At 35.3% G+C, this 18,580-nt stretch overlaps 3 protein-coding genes across 9 annotated transcripts; 2 read left to right on the forward strand and 1 right to left on the reverse strand.

Moving 5' to 3' along the window:
* The first annotated feature begins 1,372 nt into the window (after positions 1-1,372).
* Positions 1,373-8,171, forward strand: LOC114187706 (auxin response factor 6-like). Its single transcript, XM_028076025.1, has 14 exons — positions 1,373-2,215; positions 2,634-2,746; positions 3,182-3,280; positions 3,408-3,464; positions 3,556-3,711; positions 3,810-3,894; positions 4,023-4,113; positions 4,549-4,713; positions 4,802-4,924; positions 5,346-5,421; positions 5,567-5,714; positions 5,843-7,029; positions 7,126-7,316; positions 7,609-8,171. Exons 1-14 carry the CDS (start codon positions 2,173-2,175, stop codon positions 7,805-7,807), a joined length of 2,733 nt encoding a protein of 910 aa, XP_027931826.1. The 5' UTR covers positions 1,373-2,172; the 3' UTR covers positions 7,808-8,171.
* Positions 8,172-11,481: 3,310 nt separating this feature from the next.
* LOC114187299 (60S ribosomal protein L38-like) lies at positions 11,482-12,812 on the forward strand. Of its 2 annotated transcripts, XM_028075515.1 has the most exons (3): positions 11,482-11,636; positions 12,076-12,259; positions 12,509-12,812. In XM_028075515.1, exons 1-3 carry the CDS (start codon positions 11,634-11,636, stop codon positions 12,529-12,531), a joined length of 210 nt encoding a protein of 69 aa, XP_027931316.1. In that variant the 5' UTR covers positions 11,482-11,633; the 3' UTR covers positions 12,532-12,812. The 2 variants fall into 2 exon arrangements, with proteins under 2 accessions (XP_027931316.1, XP_027931314.1); XM_028075513.1 differs by lacking the exon at positions 11,482-11,636 and having other exon boundaries at positions 12,070-12,259; positions 12,509-12,790.
* A 1,951-nt stretch (positions 12,813-14,763) lies between these two features.
* On the reverse strand, positions 14,764-18,435 carry LOC114189088 (pentatricopeptide repeat-containing protein At1g62720). 6 transcript variants are annotated; one of them, XR_003605554.1, is made up of 3 exons: positions 15,591-18,435; positions 15,079-15,136; positions 14,764-14,929 (listed from the first exon to the last, which is right to left on the reverse strand). XR_003605554.1 is itself a non-coding variant. In XM_028077795.1 (2 exons), the coding sequence occupies exon 1, from the start codon at positions 17,993-17,995 to the stop codon at positions 15,605-15,607; it is 2,391 nt and encodes a 796-aa protein (XP_027933596.1). In that variant the 5' UTR covers positions 17,996-18,435; the 3' UTR covers positions 14,764-14,929; positions 15,591-15,604. The 6 variants fall into 6 exon arrangements, 1 of the variants encoding a protein (XP_027933596.1); XR_003605552.1 differs by having other exon boundaries at positions 15,079-15,298; XR_003605551.1 differs by having other exon boundaries at positions 15,079-15,317.
* Between the last annotated feature and the right edge of the window lie 145 nt (positions 18,436-18,580).

Consider the following 18,580-nt stretch of genomic DNA (forward strand, 5'->3'; position numbering starts at 1 on the left):
TTGTTTGTTTTAAGAAATGAACATATACAACGTTTAAAAATTGATTACCTATTCGATAAAAACTGCGACAAGTGTGACCTCGTGGTGAATTGGTTCAAATATTTACTCTTCAAAACTTGAAATACTGTAAAAACTAGTTTGATATGATATCATAATTTGATGAAACATAAAGTGGAAAGTTATGAAAATATGTTGTTTATACGAGGAGGAAGAGGGAAATTTTAAAATAGGATTTGGTTTGACATCTAAAGAGATAACTGACTATCAACATATGACACTGTATCTTCCTTACCTCATGATTCTCAAAGTTGGGTCACTGCATTGTCAAAATCAATGCACCTGCATTTAGATTTTGCAAATGGTCCAACTTTATCTTAAATAAATTATTCTACCCCCACAGGAGGACAATGTTATCCAAAAATTCAATTCATTCTTATACCTAGTACCTTTCGGTTTAATTTAAACATTTCTAATGGATTATAAATTTCAATCAAATTATTTTTATTCCCCTTAAACCTACCTTAATCTCTCAGGTTTTTTCCCATTATCAGAGCGGAAATATTTTTGTACTTCTATTTTTTGTAACGTTTAGAATTAGAGTTTAATTAAATTCTTAAAAGTAGTTCGGGCTTGTACTTGTATTTGTTTTCAAGACAAAAATTATATACTTTTTTAGAATTCTTTTTATTTACTCATCCATAAGAAAAAGAAGGAAAGAAACAGACAATCTGTAAGAAATTGCTTCAAGCTTTATTTTTAAATTTAAATATTTGTTCAATGTTTTTTTTTTTCTCGGATGATACTCATTGAATTGAAAAGAATGGGAGAACATTTTTACAAACAAACACTTGAGTTATTTTTTGAAAAATTGTTAACAACATTGACTAAAAAAGTTTCACATATCGAGATAAGAAAAACTTAAAATGGTGAAGGGAAATTGAATTGATGTCAGATCGAATAAAAACACGCAAACACATATAATCATTAGTATTTACCAATTATATTAACTATATGATTAGTTAGTATAGGATTTCCATCAGCCTTTGGCGAGCATGAAGTTTACAAAATTGGATATATGTAAGTAATTAAACAATAACTGGATAACAAATAGTAAATCAATTCGATAAATTCAGTAGTAGTAATAATTTAAATAAATTCTTATACTCTCTATATAACAGATTTTAATTACATTACAGTTAATCCATAATTAGGAATGGGAGAGGAAATGTAAATCTAAAATCTCCCTCGCAGGTTGTCTGAAAATGAAATGGTGGGCACGAAAAGTAATAATAATAAAAAGCAAAACTCTTTCTCTCTCCCTAGAAAAAATGCAACACTTGTAAGCACTCTCACTCTTAAAAGGACGCCCAAAAATAATGGCGGTTGCGTTTTGATTGATTGGAGTAGGGAGAGAGAGAAAGGAGAAGAGGGAGGGTAAAGCTATAGTAGTAGCATGGTCACCAAGTTAGAAGTAGAGTAGTAGTAGTATAGCTTGAACATGACCATGACCACAAACCGTAACCATAAAAATAAAGCACAACACACAACCACTGCTACTTCCCATTTTTCCATTACCGGAAATGAAATGAGCCTAACGCTGACTCTCCATTTTCTACTCCTCACCCAACCTTCTTACCTCTCTGTCAATCACTCATCCCTTAACCTCTCTCTCTTCTTGGATTCGCCGCTCTTTTTCTGAGATCTACGTGCTTTTCGGCTTCTTCCTTTCTTCCGCTTCACCCTCTACTTGCTCTTTCAGATTGTTGCTAAATTTGGCACTCAGACCACACGTGCGTTTCCCACACACTCTGTTCTGTGTAATGAGGACTTATGTTCACGATTGCAACCTGGGGTGTTGGGGGTTGAAGAGAACCGGTATCGAATGAGACGTAAAACAATCGACTTTGGTTGTGACACTGGTTTTGGTTGAGTTTGTAAGTGTGGGAATCTCGTGGGTAATTAGTGGATTTCGTTGGGTTTTAAGACGTGTTAAAAACTGGGACAAAGATCACTAAGAATGTTATTCTGCCGTGGGAAGGAAGGAGGAGGGGACAAGGCTTGCTTTGTGGTGGAAGTTGTTATTTTGTGAGAATTTTGTTGCCTAATTGGTAGTGTTGTGATTCTGGACTCAATTTTTAAGTTACTGATTTGCCTGAGACTTTTTTAGCTCAAATGAGACTTTCTTCAGCTGGTTTTAGTCCTCCGCCCCAGGAAGGTAACCACTTTCTTCCTCCTCTTCTTCTTTTCTTTCTCTTCCTCTTTCTTCTTCCAAAATTTCATCTCTTGGTTTTCGGTTCTCAACTTTTCTGAAACTGGTTCTTGCAACCTCAATCCCTGGAGGATTAGAGTGTGTTCTTTGTGTTAACATGATTAGCCAAGCCAATGAAGTCTTTTGTACGTCTAACATGGCCGGTGCTAATGTTGAGTCGGGGATGTGGAAATTTAACTATTTGGGCTATGCTTTTCTCTTGTTTATTCACAGCTCAGAGATCAGAGAAAAAACGTAATTTGGTTTTGGGATTCGGTTATTGGTTTGAAGATCTTGGATTTGACATGAGTATGCCAAAATGAGTTTGTTGGTGTGGGCTCTTGATATTACTTAATGTTTGATGACATTCGGGTGGGTTTTGCAGGGGAAAGGCGAGTTCTAGATTCAGAACTTTGGCATGCATGTGCTGGTCCCCTTGTCTCTTTACCAGCAGTTGGTAGCCGCGTGGTATACTTTCCACAAGGTCACAGTGAACAAGTGAGTAAAATATATGATGTTTGATTATTGTATTGCTACTAGCCTTGTGGACATTGTGGTAACATTCTCTTACCAGTGTTGAGAATAAAGTAATAATGCGAATCTTGTGTTTCTGGGCATGAGGATGCTCTCTTGTCTCTTGTCTCTGTCTCCGTATTGCTTCTAATTAGGAGGATGGGGTGGGGTTACTGTTACACTTTTGTTTAGCAAAACCTGTTTTTTCTTTCATTCTGGGGAACCATGTGTATATTTATGCTTAACTGGTGTTCCCAAGCTCAATTCTTTAGTCTTGAAATGTTAAAGGCTAATGAAGTAACTTCACTTACCTCCCAGAACCACCACATGAACCTTCTCATTCAAAATTTTTTCCTTTCTTTTCTGCATAAACTACATGCACAAGTATATCCTCACTCTGCACTATTTTTTTTTTCTCAGGTGGCTGTTTCGACCAACAAGGAAGTGGATGCTCATATCCCAAATTACCCAAGCTTGCCTCCTCAACTCATTTGTCAACTTCATAACATGACTATGCATGTACGAATTGCTTACTTGTTTTAGTGAGATGATTGGTTTCTTTTGGCCTTTGATTGCTTCAATTTTTACCTTGTTGGATCCTGCAGCCTCTTTGCTTTAATTATCTTTTTGTTTATTTGGGATTCAGGCTGATGCAGAGACTGATGAAGTGTATGCACAGATGACCTTGCAACCTCTGAATCCAGTACATCACTCTCAAATCTTTATTGATAACTGGTTTTGGAACTTTCAGAGTTGTGGTCATTCTTCAGCTTTTAACTATGTCTATTTTTCAGCAAGAGCAAAAGGAGGCATACCTTCCAGCAGAATTGGGCACTCCTAGTAAACAGCCAACAAACTATTTCTGCAAAACTTTGACTGCAAGTGACACAAGCACTCATGGGGGATTCTCTGTACCTCGCCGTGCAGCTGAAAAAGTATTCCCTGCATTGGTAAGTCTCTGTGAAAAAGACCATATTATGTGGTCAAACCTGTTTACGGAGTCTGCTCTAATTTCTTGGGTCTTATATTTATAGTTGCGATCTTGCAGGATTTTTCTCAGCAGCCTCCTGCTCAAGAATTAATTGCAAGGGATTTGCATGGTAATGAATGGAAATTCAGACATATCTTCCGGGGTGAGTTAAAAAGCTGGGTTTCCGGCAACTTAATTGCAATAGTGTACTTTTCCTCTCAGTCTGAGACTTCTATGTTCAGTTTTTGTCTACAATGTTTGAAGTTGGTTTTTATTTCTTTTCCTCTGTAGGCCAGCCCAAAAGGCATCTACTTACAACTGGGTGGAGTGTCTTTGTGAGTGCTAAAAGACTTGTAGCTGGTGATTCTGTGCTGTTTATCTGGCAAGTAATTTAATTGTTTCCTGCTCTCCAAATACGTGTGCTGGTATTTCTCTGAACAGCATTAATATTACCCTACTTCTCCACCTCTGGATTTCTCATAAATTCAATCTTGACCTTTAGAATTTTGGCTGATTGACTTTTCCACCCTGAATCAGGCCGTGTGACTTGCGTCTCATTTGGCCATTCTAAAGAACATGTCATTATACTGAAAAGAAAAGTGATTCATTGACACGTGGGTCAGACTTTAAGATGTGTGGTTACTCGTTATCTCTTATATCTGTTTGCTTTATTAAGATAATGTGCGAGAAATGTTAGATATAGGAATGTTCATTAACGTGCGTGCATTTTCTTGTACAAGAATGAAAAGAACCAACTTCTTCTTGGGATCCAAATGTTGATATAGGAATGTTCATTAATGTGCATTTTCTTGTATAGGAATGAAAAGAACCAACTTCTTCTTGGGATCCGCCGTGCTAACCGACCACAAACTGTGATGCCTTCATCAGTGTTGTCAAGTGATAGTATGCACTTGGGGCTTCTTGCAGCAGCAGCTCATGCAGCTGCAACAAATAGTCGTTTCACCATTTTCTATAATCCACGGTATAATTAGTACACTTTTGGCAAAACTTTAAAGTCATGGAAATGTTTGCTTTAATTGACTATTTTTTTTTTCTTTTTATAATTTCAGTGCTAGCCCATCAGAATTTGTCATACCCTTAGCGAAGTATGTTAAAGCTGTGTATCATACTCGAGTTTCAGTTGGTATGCGGTTCAGGATGTTGTTTGAAACTGAGGAATCAAGTGTGCGGCGGTAGGTTTTTTAAACTTTCTTTGAGGAAAGATACCAATGGGGACCTGAATATTGTTAAGATTTATAGTGACCTAAAGAATACTAATCATATTATCAACATGAAGCACAGATTTTGACTTTCAGTGTACGTGCTGTATGCTTCAATTCATTAAACAACTGTGAGGGCTTTGATAGGGTGTGAAAAAACCTGTCTAAGATGTGATGGTGTGTAACAGTAAAGCAATATTTGTATCATCTTGATCAAACCTCTGATCCTTAGTAAGGTCATGATAAATAGCTTGAGTAAAGAATAAAAAAAGCATGAGTGTTTAGTTGAATAAATTTCTCATTGTCAGAGAAGATATGGCTAACCATTTAATAAAGTTGACGACACTTGTTTTTTATTGTAATTATGTATTACTAATGTATGTTTCTTGCGCAGATACATGGGTACAATAACTGGCATTAGTGACCTGGATCCTGCCCGGTGGCCAAACTCACACTGGCGCTCAGTGAAGGTTTGTTAGGAAATACTATTGTTTTTTCATTCAAGCTTTCTCATCATACTGGCATATATTTTTCATCTGAAGTGTAAAATTTCTAGTATGTTATATTTACCAAGGAATTTTAAAAATGAAAACTTGGCTTTGATTTGGATTGCAGGTTGGCTGGGATGAATCTACTGCTGGAGAGAGACAACCTAGAGTGTCTCTGTGGGAAATTGAGCCATTAACTACATTTCCTATGTATCCGTCTCCCTTCCCCCTTAGGCTTAAACGACCATGGCCTCCAGGACTGCCTTCATTCCATGGTGAGCTTCTTGACCCCCACCTTTAGGAATAATATCCTAGCTTATTAATTTCAAAGACTTCCATTTAAGCATGGATGGAAACTCATTCTCCTTGCTCTCCCGATTTTTCTTGCTTGAAATGGTGGCAGGCATGAAGGATGATGATTTTGGCCTAAATTCATCTCTCTTGTGGCTCCGAGACAGTGATAGGGGACTTCAGTCTCCTACTTTTCAGGGGATTGGTGTTAATCCTTGGATGCAGCCTAGATTTGATCCCTCTATGTTGAATATGTCAACAGATATGTATCAAGCTGCAGCTGCTGCTGCTGCTGTTCAGGAGATGAGGGGTTTGGATCCTTCCAAACAGCATTCTGCATCCATACTTCAATTTCAACAACCGCAAAATTTCCCAAACAGGACCGCTGCTTTTGTGCAGGCCCAGATGTTGCAGCAGCCACAGCATCAGCAGATTTTTGGAAATAATCAAGAGAATCAGCATTCACCACAATCTCAGCTGCAAACTCAGGCTCATCTACAGCAACATTTACAACATCAGCACTCATTCAATACTCAGCATCATCATCAGCACCAGCAACAACAACTACGGCAGACACAGCAGCAACAACAACAGCAACAAGTTGTAGATAATCAGCAAATTTCTAGTGCAGTTTCTTCAATGTCTCAGTTTGTTTCAGCTCCTCCACCTCAATCACCACCTATGCAAGCTATCTCTTCCTTGTGCCAACAGCAAAATTTTTCTGATTCGAATGGGAACTCTGTGCCTACTATTGTTTCTCCCCTGCACAGTATCTTGGGTTCATTTCCACAGGATGAAACATCTCACCTCCTGAACCTTCCTAGAACAAGCTCTTGGATTCCTGTTCAAAATTCAACAGGGTGGCCTTCGAAGCGTGTTGCAGTGGATCCTCTTCTTTCTACCGGAGTCTCTCAATGTGTTCTACCTCAGGTGGAGCAGCTAGGGCAGCCCCAGAGTACTGTGTCTCAAAATGCTATTACCTTACCACCTTTTCCTGGTAGGGAGTGCTCCATAGACCAAGAAGGGAGCAATGATCCACAAAACCATCTCTTATTTGGTGTTAATATAGATTCAACGTCCCTTCTCATGCCTAATGGAATGTCAACCCTTAAGGGGGTTAGCAGCAACAATGACTCCTCAACCATGCCATATCAATCTTCTAATTATCTGAATACCACCACAGGGACTGATTCTTCATTGAATCATGGAATAACACCCAGTATTGGCGGTGAATCAGGTTACCTGCAGAGTCCAGAAAATGCTGGACAAGGAAACCCACTGAACAAAACCTTTGTGAAGGTAAGCTTTTCCAGCAGGATTAACTCTCTTTAAGTAGAACAAAAAAATTCATTATTCTTGACGTACATACATTTTTACATAACTTGCTTGGTACAGGTTTATAAGTCAGGGTCCTTTGGAAGGTCACTGGATATCACTAAATTCAGCAGCTACCATGAGCTGCGAAGTGAACTTGCTCAAATGTTTGGCCTTGAAGGCGAGTTGGAGGACCCTGTGAGATCAGGCTGGCAGCTTGTATTTGTAGACCGAGAGAACGATGTTCTTCTCCTTGGTGATGGCCCCTGGCCGTAAGTCTACTATACTTCATAACATACCTTATTCTTTGTTTTTCTTCCTTTTCCCTTTAAACACTGCACCTTTTGAGAAGTATAGAAAGTGAGGAACTTGTTATAAATGATATGGTAGCTTTAATATGAAGTATTAACTAATCCCTTTTGAAATTATGAAATAGTATACTCTTGTATTTAATTGCTTTTTAGCCTTTCACATGGTGATGATATTTTTATGTTGTGGATTTAAGCATCTTTATTTTTTTCCAAATCAAATGATTGAGCCCTTTTTCTGTTCATATTATGACAGGGAATTCGTAAATAGTGTATGGTGCATAAAGATACTTTCTCCTCAGGAAGTGCAGCAAATGGGGAATTCTGGCCTCGAGCTATTGAACTCGGTTCCAATTCAAAGGCTCTCTAACGGCATCTGTGATGACTATGTGAGCCGTCAAGACCCAAGAAATTTAAGCACTGGAATAACAGCAGTGGGGTCTTTAGACTACTGAAATCATGTGACTGTTAATAGTCTGCACTTCTTCCATCAAATGTAATATTATTACCCTTACTTCTCAACCCTTCTTGTACGGTGAGAAGCACTTGCTTAAATGTAGTTTATATAGCCTACAGCCTTTGGATTTTGTTTTCCTGTTTTTTCCTGCTAGGACCATTCATAAACTAATACTGTAACTATATGGCATCTAGTCATTGTGCTAGCTACAATATATACGATACTTAATCCGTTAGGGAATCAATGCCTTGGATAGTTCTCTTAGCTTGTACGGTTCTTTTTAGTTTGGATTTGGCTAAATGTTTGGGGTGCATTAAGGAGCACAGTGGGCAATTGAGTGGAGGTGTTGTCACCTTTAATGAGTTTTGGTTGAAATGTTTGGTAGAATCTATTATTATTGATGCATGAAAGATAAATGTTCAATTAAGAGAGGTGCAGATGGCAGTGGTGATGATGTTGGAGTACTTGACTTGGTTGAGTGATGGATAAACGCATTTGGGAAAAGGAGTTTGTGACCCTTAGAACATGAAGAGGACACCAAAGCCATGTGATGTGTCTCTCTGATCATACAGGGATGGAAAACAAATCACCATGTCCTTCTATTAATGTTAAAGTGGCCCTCTTTGTCGTGTTCTTGGTTTTGGACATGCACCCTTTCACCTCCTCTTAATGTTTTTGCCTCATCAATCGCAGAGTGAAAAAAGCTGTGTGCATTTGTCCATTTCGATCTTGCTTAATCAGGCATCTTTTCATGCTCTACTGTCCTAAGTGTTTGGAATATTGTCTAAGTTTATGTTTCATGGAAAACATGCATAAATGACGTTACCTCCTTAATAGGCGTTACTATAACTTAAACTTATCGGGACAATCATTGTTACCATTGAAAAAATTAACCAGTGCTATATTTTGGGCAGAGAAACATCTAATGTAGTAAGTCAATATGAACAACAAACGGATTGATGTTTCGAAAGAGTATAATTGTTCAGTTTTTCAACCTTGTTTACTATTTAACAAAATATTCATTATTGTTTTCAGTGATATCTTTTATCGGTAAAAGATAAATCCAAAACTCTTTTGTATAATGTACTCGACAATTTTACTCAAACCGATGAAATTCGTGTTGTTATACGTAACAAATACAATTACATATATGTAAATATATTAATGATTGAGATTGATAGAATTGAAAAGAAAAAAAATTTACATGGGATCCATATCCTTTTCCAGCTATATAGTACACAGCGAAATCTCTTTGCACAATCAAGTTTCCAGTTATACGAGATCGGAACAAAATCGAGAGTACAGTCCCCAAAATTTTACGTATGAAAAATTATTCTTTACTGTGAACATGTCCTTGCATATTTGTTGGGGGAAAAAAAATAAAATCTGAGAACGTGTTGATGTCGGCAGATATGACAGTGAGAAGAAGAGAACTTCATTCTCATACCGTACAGTGCCATAATTGATTTAATGATTTTAGGTTGCAATCTTCTTTTTTTTTTTTTCTTTTTAAAAATTTGTTGAAAAGAAATAAAGTTTTGAATGAATGGAAGGCGTGAAGAAGAAGAAGAAGAATAGGGTCACCTTTTTTAGTTTTGGAAGTGGGTGAATAGGTAGGTTCCCCCAAGTGGTAAATGGGTGATTAAAGAAGTTGGAGTTGAGTGTTGGTTAGTACTATTTGTTTTTGTTTTTGTGCATGTGTGTGTGGGGCTGTCTTATTTGTAGGACCTTTTTTCTGGGTATGGAATGGTGACCAGGTAGGGCACTATCCTCAATAATAATACCATGCCATGCCATGCCATGCCATGCCATGCCAACCCCAACCACCCCAACCCCACCCTTTTTCTTTTTTATATTTTTTATGTGCCAATTTTTTTCTCCATTCCTCATTCATTCTTCAACTCACCCTCTTTTCTTTTTTGTTTCTTCCGACTCACTCCACTCTCTGCTTCCCCTCTGTCACCCACAATATGACCAAAAACGTTTCTACCAACACGTGCGCACACCTTTCTCATCAATTTTTCCTTAACCATCATACAAACTCCCATATTCTATTACTTATCTACAAAAGTTTCAGCTTGTGTTTATCTTTTGTTGTTCTGATGAGAGTGACTAAACTATAGGGAATTGGCAATGCCGAAAAGTAGTGAATGAAATTAGGGTAATATGTAACAAGTGTTGTGTACGAGAGGTACGAAATCTGGGTACGGAGGCTGGGTTTTCTGTTTCTTAATTAAGTACCAATAATTTGCTATTGCTATCTCATTGGAGGCCCAAACATGTTGCTTACTTTGCTGAATGTCAGGTAATGTGTACTACAAACAGATACAATTTTGGAATCATTAAAAAAAAATCCCAACACTAATTTTATTTTATAAATATTATAGATAATTTTTCTACATCTTTTGAAAATGTTATACTGAATATATTAAAAGGTCCTCGGATTACATGTTGTGAAAGCATTATAAAAAAATCCATTTCAAAATGGGAATTCCAGGATTTATAATCCAAAATTAATAATTGATTATTCTATACTGTTCTTTCACATGGTAAGATTTATCGTTACAAAATAAAGTTTTCAAAACATTATAAAATGTATTTTACAATTCACTTTCCAGAAAATAAATTATTATGAACATAATTTTGGTGGTTCAAGGTAACCATCGAACTTAACTCCATTTCTAGATACCAAGTTTATTGAGTAATTTGCTTTAGTCCAAAACTACAAAAGCATTTTTCAAAGCATTCAAGTTAAATATCACGCCATGGTTGGTAATACCATAACAAATATTAAATGAAGAAGAGAAACTAACATAATTAAACTACACAGGCACATGTAAAAAAAAAAAATACAAGTGTAAGAGTTTGGTTACATTTCAAAAAAAATATATATATATATATATATATATATATATATATATATATATATATATATAATAATTATCGTCATTTTGGAAAAATGCAAGAATCAATTGTAGAGATGTAAAATCAAGTGTAATAATTAATCCAATTATATAAGGCCCAATTAGCCTAATAAGCTGTTTGGGTTCTTGGGCCACAGTTCTAAGGAAAAATTGAGCTCTGCAAAAGAAATCTTGGTCGAAAAAAAATTTAAAGTATAGTAATGAAGAAATCATTATTCTAGTTTATTGATATTTTAGTCTACTTTTTTTTTTTTTTTTAAAATCACACAGATTTGACTCATCTATCAAAATTTTTATACTTTTAAAGTCTTTGAGTTCTCATGATTATCGAAACGTTCCAGAGTTTATAATGAATTTGAGGTATATCATAGTTTTGAAATTTTAAAAGAAGTTTGATGATGAAAATTTATAGTTTAAAGATGAGAAATTTAATTTTCTTTATTTGCTAAAAGTTAATGTTTTCATTGTTAAGTTTATAGTAAAAAACATTTGATGCAATTTAATCCATTAATTTTTTAAATATATAGAGCAAAAAAATAATAGTTAAAAAATATTAAGTAAAAAAAGAATGAAAGTCAAAGTTACCAAGATTTGAAATATTTAATTGACTAAATGTATTAAAAGCTGGAAACTAAACATAATTCAAACTCTAAAATCCCGGAATGTAACTAAACTCAAAAAATAATTTCAAGATCAATTCCAGATTTTCTTGTTTTCCTTTTTATGGGCTTGAAAAGAAGCGAAGCAGGCCAATGGGCCGAAAAATAGTTTGGGCTTTGAGAGGACTGGGAGAGACGCTAGGGTTAGGGTTTATGAGGTGCCCTTGCATTAGTTTTACATTTTACAGCTCATTTGGTTGCGCCTCTGTTCTCTGCCACCGCTGCTGTGTCTATCGCAACCATGGTGATTACTCATCCCCTATTCTCAATTATCTCTCTTTTCTTTGGTTCTTTAGTTTCAGTTGTGGAATCGGGTTTTTCTGAAAGAATGTTGGAAAACCTATTTCCGTGTCGAAAGATTAGGTGCAAAGAAGCTAGGTAGGTGGGGGTAGTGATAGTGTAGCGTTATCGATTTGTTGGTCTGCGGATGTAATTAGGATTAGTAATTGTTAATTATACTCTCCTTCTGGATTTTCGGTTTTCAAAGAGTTTTTTCCTCTCTCTGTTTTCAACGTTGGTACTTGATTATGCTTTGGAATCTGTATGTTTGGATGTGAGTTAACGGGGCTAATGGTTCTGTAAATGTTTTTCGGTTTACTGGTGGTTTGGGGATCAATTCATTTAGGATTACCTGTTCATACTTTGAAATTGCTGTTAATGCTTGTGTGGTACTTCCTATGCAGCCTAAGCAAATTCATGAGATTAAGGACTTTCTTCTCACCGCCAGAAGAAAGGATGCGAGGTCGGTGAAGATTAAGAGGAGCAGAGATGTGGTTAAGTTCAAGGTTAGATGCTCCAAGTACCTCTACACACTCTGTGTGTTTGATCCAGAGAAAGCTGATAAATTGAAGCAATCACTTCCTCCAGGTTAGTAATGGAATTTGTAGTTTATGATTGTATGTGTGGAGTATCCGGCTTTGACACAATGCCAGTTGTGTTATATCCATAAAGAATTCCGTAGTATTTGGTTGAGGGAACATGCATTTTTTTGAGCAACTAAAGTTTGAAATGGTTAATTATGAGCAATGTATATATGCTTGTATGTATCTTTTGGGGGGCGCTTATGTTTTTTTATCATATTGCCCTGCAACTTATATTGCTGTTGATGATTTTCAGGTTTGAGTGTTCAAGACCTGTAAGAAGTGACTGAGAGATTAAGGAGAAGATTTTCTTTGATTTTTCTCTGAAGTTTATTTCTCTGTTGTTGAAGCTTATTTTGTGAGTTTGTCTTTTATATTTAGAACGTTGCTAGGACTTATTGTTTGAAGTTGTTTTGGAAAATGAAACTTTAATTATGTCTAGTGGAATATTTTTTGCTATGCAAACTATATGTATGAATTTATTGTCTGTTTTATTTTTACTTTGTTTTCAGTCAGGCTACAAGCCTGCTAATATATATATTTCACGTTCATGAGGGAAAATAAGACTTTTATTCTAACTATTAGGTTTCTAATGTAATTTTTTCAATGCAGATAGCTGATAAAAAATAATTTTGATTAGAGAATGGCCCCTCTTGGCTCATTCATTAAAAATGTGGGTAGAGGTCGATTACTTACTAGTTTATCAATCATCTTATCTTTAATATAAGATTATTTTTTTAAATGGAAGCCCTCCTGTATTTTTTTTTCCCAAATGAAAGTTTGATACAAATGTGAATAGAGTTATATATTGGTTATAAGTATTTAATCGAGATGTCTTGGTAAAAGTATGGGTACTTTAATCGTAACAAAACTTACCTTTGATTTTGAAATTTGCAAGAAATTTGTTCAACTTTTTTCCAGTAAAAGCATTGAAGTTAGAGATCCAAGTTGTGGAATGATTAATTTGGCTTAATTGCATATTTTATTATTAGATTTTTACTTCTTTATCGAATCTTATCACTTAACCTTAAATTTTGTGAATTTATTAAATTTTAAATTTTATTATTTTCATTGGACTTGAATTTTTAATTTTCAGTTTAGGTCTATGAAATCTTTGACGACTTAACCAAATAAAAAAGTTGGGAGTAAAGATGGTAACAAGTCTATTGTGTGCTCATACTACATGGAATGCGTATGTTCTCGTCAAATTATTTATTACATGATTATGAAAATTAAACTAAAGGAAACATGATAGTATAAAAATTTAATGTTAAAATTACTTATTTCTGTAGTGCCAAATAATATTTGTATAAAATTTAAAATAAAATACCAAATATTTTTATTTATAATCCCTAAACTCCTATAAGGTAGAGATTAGGTGAACGTACATAAGATGGCTGACATTTCAAATATTATATGTATTTTGTAAAAAAATTGAATTTACAACAAAAATTGGAAACTGATGCGTTATGATTTTTTAAAATATATATTGAATATAGTTTATTATAAATTATAAATATGATTAAATTTTATGAACACTTAAACATAAATAACAATTTACATCGTAAGATGTATCATCAAAATATATCAATGAAAGATTACAATATCTAAATTAAAGAAAAAAAGCTATATGATTTAAATATCACTATAATATCACATTTAATCCTATTATTTTTTCTTCATCATTGAAAGGATTTATTTTATATATGGTTTTATTAGTAGGAAGACTAACGAACTTCACAAATTCAATCTCTTCCCATATATTTCATTAACATACCCTATTTCTCATATGTTGCTTATATACTCTTCATGAGTATTCTCTTTTTCTTAGAGGAGAAAAGTATATAAATATAAATATATAAACAAAAACATTCAGCTTTTTTAAAGTTAAACCTTTTTTTATAATAAATAAATATTTAATAACTTCGCATTCATACAAGATATCGAATCTGTGTACTTTGTTTCCTAGAAGAACGACACCCTTGTGCCAAATACATTCATCTGTTTTGTTACTGAACAAACACAATGAGGTGGGAGAGACCAAAACAAAAGTAAAAGAATAGTTAATGTGAATTGACGTTATTAAACCGTTGCCAAAATTTAGATGAATTGTGAATGTGAATTGACATTATTAATTGTTTGTTTTCTTCTAACTTCAACTTCTGCGTGTTTTTCTTTTAGCCTTTATCTCGTCAAATAAATTTCTTTTACCATCTTTGTTTGAGACTGGCCCTTCATTTATTCAAATTTGCCTTAAATGTGTAAACAATGATATGCGGTAGAGACTTTCTTCACATATTTCTAAGACCATCATGAATTTCAGTGTTGATCTAAGAGTAATGCTTTGATGCTGTTAAACAACTTTCGAAACGAAAATTATTATTTGATCAAATAATACTCAACTCCTCAAGTTTCCCACATATGTTCATAAAGACGAAGATAAACTATCCATGTACGTTTGCAGATAAACAAAGTTTCCAATTTACCTCAAGCAAAAAATTTCATGCAATATATTCAAGCAGACATTAATCTTAACATTTTCTTAAACTATGTAAGAAATTCCTTTCCAATGAATATGTACTAAGCCAAGTACCTCAATTCTTCTCATTTCTACGTCGAATTTTACCTGTAGATGTCTTTTCCGTGCTCGAATTTTGATTGCCTCATGCTATTATATCTGCAAATTTTAACATAACATCACATTAGAAAAGATGTAGACATATATGGTTCAACAATTACTGTGTTTCAGTTTCTTGATTTTTATTTTTTATACAATTTTGATCTAAGTTCTTATATAAAGGGAGTGATAAAGAAACCTTGTAATACCTCTCTCCTCGTCTTGAGCTACAAATCTTTGAACAACTTTTTCCTTTGGTATTTTCAACTGGAAATTGAGTCATCGACAATGAATTTGTGAGTTAAGTTAGTGTTATTGCGTGTGCATCCATCCTATATAGGCGTTAAAGGCACTGACATGTAGAGCTACGTGGTGACTAACTGAACCAACAGGGGTAGAAATCCACGAAGACCCTTAACCTATGAATTTCTGTAACCATAGGATAAAACTGGAAGTGTGCTCTTGTGAGTGGTATTCAATGCTTATCATTATCACCAGAGAATGTAAAGCGATGTGGCTGAACTAAAAAATTTATAAAATCATCTAAATCACATAATGATAGTTATATGGGTGAAATACATTCTCAAAACAAAATCATTGTTGCGTCAAAATTGCCTAGCCACATGGAAGGCTACAAGATGGAATACCAACAAATGGAAATGATAAAGGAAATTTAAAACAAAACCATTGCTATGAGACTTAGCTTTAAATAGCTGCTAACCTCACAAATGCATCTCATTTTTGTTGTATTCCACGCTCAACAAATCGTAACATAAGGTTATCAGCCTCCGCCAACTTACCATCTAACACCAGCTTCTTCCTCACTTTCTGGCACAATTTTAAATCAGGAATCAAATTACGTCTAAACATTTGAGAAGCCACTTTATAAGCTGATAGAGCAAACCCTTTCTTTAGATAGCTTTCCATCAGAACATGGCATGTATTAGCATCAAGTTTTGATGCTGTTCTCAATACCTTCCCCAGTAGTTTCTCAGCCTCCTCAAGGTTCCCAAAATCACAAAGCTTTTCAATAACCTGATTGTATACGGTTTGAAATGGCTGCCTAACGAGCATTTTTTCCAGTAAGTTCAACATATCATCTACTCTACCCCATTGACAATAACGGTGTATAACTGATCTGTATGTTACAGGAGTTGGATCCAAACCTTTGCTGAGCATCTTTACAATCAACTCAGCTGCCTCATCCAGTCTACCTTTCTTCCCCAATGCATCAAACAATGTCGTATATGTGATGGCATCAGGATGTTTGTTACTTAAGTACATGTCATCTAGCATAGATAGTGCACCTTCCATGTCACCGATCTGACAAAAACCATGAATTACAGTAGTGAAGTTCACGACATTAATGGCACATCCCTTATTCAGACATTCCTCTAAATATTTTTTAGCTTCTACTACTTCCTGATTTCGGCAGAGTGACTGTATTAACAGGTTAATTTCAACTGGAGTAGGGAAAAACCCTTTTTCAACCATTTCCCTGGTCAAATCACAGGCCTCGGACAATTTTCCCTCCCTACGAAGCCCATGCATCACGGCACCATAAGTGATGGCATTTGGGGTCCACCAATGCTCCTCACTTACACTTATCATCTCTCTTGCCTCTAATGATTTTCCACTATGACAGAGGCCATTCAACAAAGCTGTATATGATACCGTATTTGGTTTGCACCCATGTTTGTTCATCTGCTGCAGCATTTTTTTTGCTTCATCTATCCTTCCCAAGCGACAAAATCCATTAATAATTGCAGTATATGTCACTACATCCGGATTACATCCTCTTGAATGCATATCAATCACTAAACTTTTTGCCTCAGCCATCCTTCCCTTTTGACAGAACGAGTGAACTATTGCACTATACCCAATCTTATCCACGTGGAAACCCTTCTCTTCTGCTTCCTTTAAGAAAGCAAGAGCATCATCTGCATGCCCATGCTTTGAAAGCACGTGGATAAGCGTATTATATGTAACCTGATCTGGTATCAAGTTACTATCTTGAACCATCTTCTCCATTAAATGCTTCACTTGATCAATTTTTCGCTCCTTACAGAGAAAAACCATCACAGTATAATAACTAACTTTATCCGGACGACAACCCTTGGATGGCATTTCTGCAATAAGCTCCAATGCATCTTCAATCCGATTTATATCACAGTAACCCTTGATTAAGCTGTTGTAAGTTACAACATTGGGTTTGATTCCAGTCATCTGCATTCGTTCCAAGAACCTCAGCGCCTTCTCCAATTTATTGCCCTTCACCAGAACATAGATAGTAGTGTTACATATAGATAAATCAGGTTCAACCCCAGCTTTCTGCATCAATGTCAAAACTCGCAATGCATTCCTCAACTTGCCTGCACGACTATAAGACACCATCACATAGCCAAATGCTTCGGGTGAGCATTCAATTCCGCGGCGAGTCATTAGCCGAAGAACCCTCCTTGCACCTTGGCACAATTTGGTCTTGCTAAGAACATACAGCATTGTATAGTACACAACAGTGTCATGTCTGTAGCGCCACTGCCTATCAGCCCAATAAAAATAATTCAAAGCAACACGTTCATCGGTCTGAGAGCGCAAAACAGCACACACAAGTGGTGGCTTGAGGCTTCTCAACAAGTGCCTCAAATGTCCTTCCAAATCAGGGTTCCAAGCAGACCTAAGTGTGATTAACCTACAAACTTCCCTCACCAAGGGGTGCCTAAATTCAACCTCACCAATTTCAACTATTGCAATAGTTTCTCTCTGTTGGTGGTTGCTACCACGAAAGGAAGTAATAAACTCAAGACTATCATCATCACTAGACCCCTCTCCTTCTTCATTATCTTCTTCACTCTCTTCTTCTTCTGCCCCATCACAAACACTCGCAACAAAACTTAAGCTTTCCTGAAAATCAGAACCCGCTTTCCCCAAATCACCGCTGGAATTCCTAAAGTCACTGCGTTTGCCCTCACTTTGATATCTGAGACCAGCGGTTGAATAAGAAGCGGAAAGAACAGAATTTGTTGCAGAAAAAAGGGTCAAAGCAATAGAGGGGAAATGGTTATCACGAAAATTGGAAGGTAAAAGTTTTGCCAGTAGATAATAATTGAACCTCTGAAGTGACATCAATGAAATGTTTGGGAATTGATTAACTACAATTAAAGGTATCGAGGTTTGTGAGAGATGAGGAAGAAAAGGAAAATGTGAGAATCAACACATACCTTTCTCTCGGACTGAAGATGGAAGAAGTGACTGTAAGAAATTCATGAAAATGGAATCGGCAATTTGAAGAAGGGAAATGAAAGAACAATAATTTTGAAACATATGTAGTGAAGATGGGAAATTTTAAATAGCTATTTTTTTTGGTACATTTTTAATAGCTACTTAGACTGTATAATTTTTATCTTTAAATTTTTACAAAAATATTTCAATTATTTTAATCATGAGAATGCATTTTGTGTGTATTTTTCTTTTTAGTCTTTAAGAAGCTTTGTTAACAGACATTATGATATACAGGGTGTTAAGGTGAGTTTGGCACCTTATTTTTAATAAATTTTAAATACTACAATATATTTGAAGAATTAAAATAATTAAACAATTTGTAGACACTTAAAAAGAATAAAGTACTCAAATTAGATAATAGAAAAACTTTATTTATTATGGAGGAATTATGTATTTACTTTTCCACATTATTTTCTTTTTCTCATTTTA

The sequence above is a fragment of the Vigna unguiculata genome, chromosome 6, assembly GCF_004118075.2.
Source record: "Vigna unguiculata cultivar IT97K-499-35 chromosome 6, ASM411807v1, whole genome shotgun sequence".
Lineage (NCBI taxonomy): Eukaryota > Viridiplantae > Streptophyta > Magnoliopsida > Fabales > Fabaceae > Vigna > Vigna unguiculata.

Coding starts and splice junctions, on each gene's coding strand:
- LOC114189088 (XM_028077795.1), bottom strand. CDS start 17,995: ATGTCACTTCAGAGGTTCAATTATTATCTACTGGCAAAACTTTTACCT.
- LOC114187299 (XM_028075513.1), top strand. CDS start 12,070: ATGCAGCCTAAGCAAATTCATGAGATTAAGGACTTTCTTCTCACCGCC. Junction 12,260..12,508: donor GAAGCAATCACTTCCTCCAG/GTTAGTAATGGA, acceptor GATGATTTTCAG/GTTTGAGTGTTCAAGACCTG.
- LOC114187706 (XM_028076025.1), top strand. CDS start 2,173: ATGAGACTTTCTTCAGCTGGTTTTAGTCCTCCGCCCCAGGAAG. Junction 3,895..4,022: donor ATTCAGACATATCTTCCGGG/GTGAGTTAAAAA, acceptor TTTCCTCTGTAG/GCCAGCCCAAAAGGCATCTA. Junction 4,925..5,345: donor GAGGAATCAAGTGTGCGGCG/GTAGGTTTTTTA, acceptor TTTCTTGCGCAG/ATACATGGGTACAATAACTG.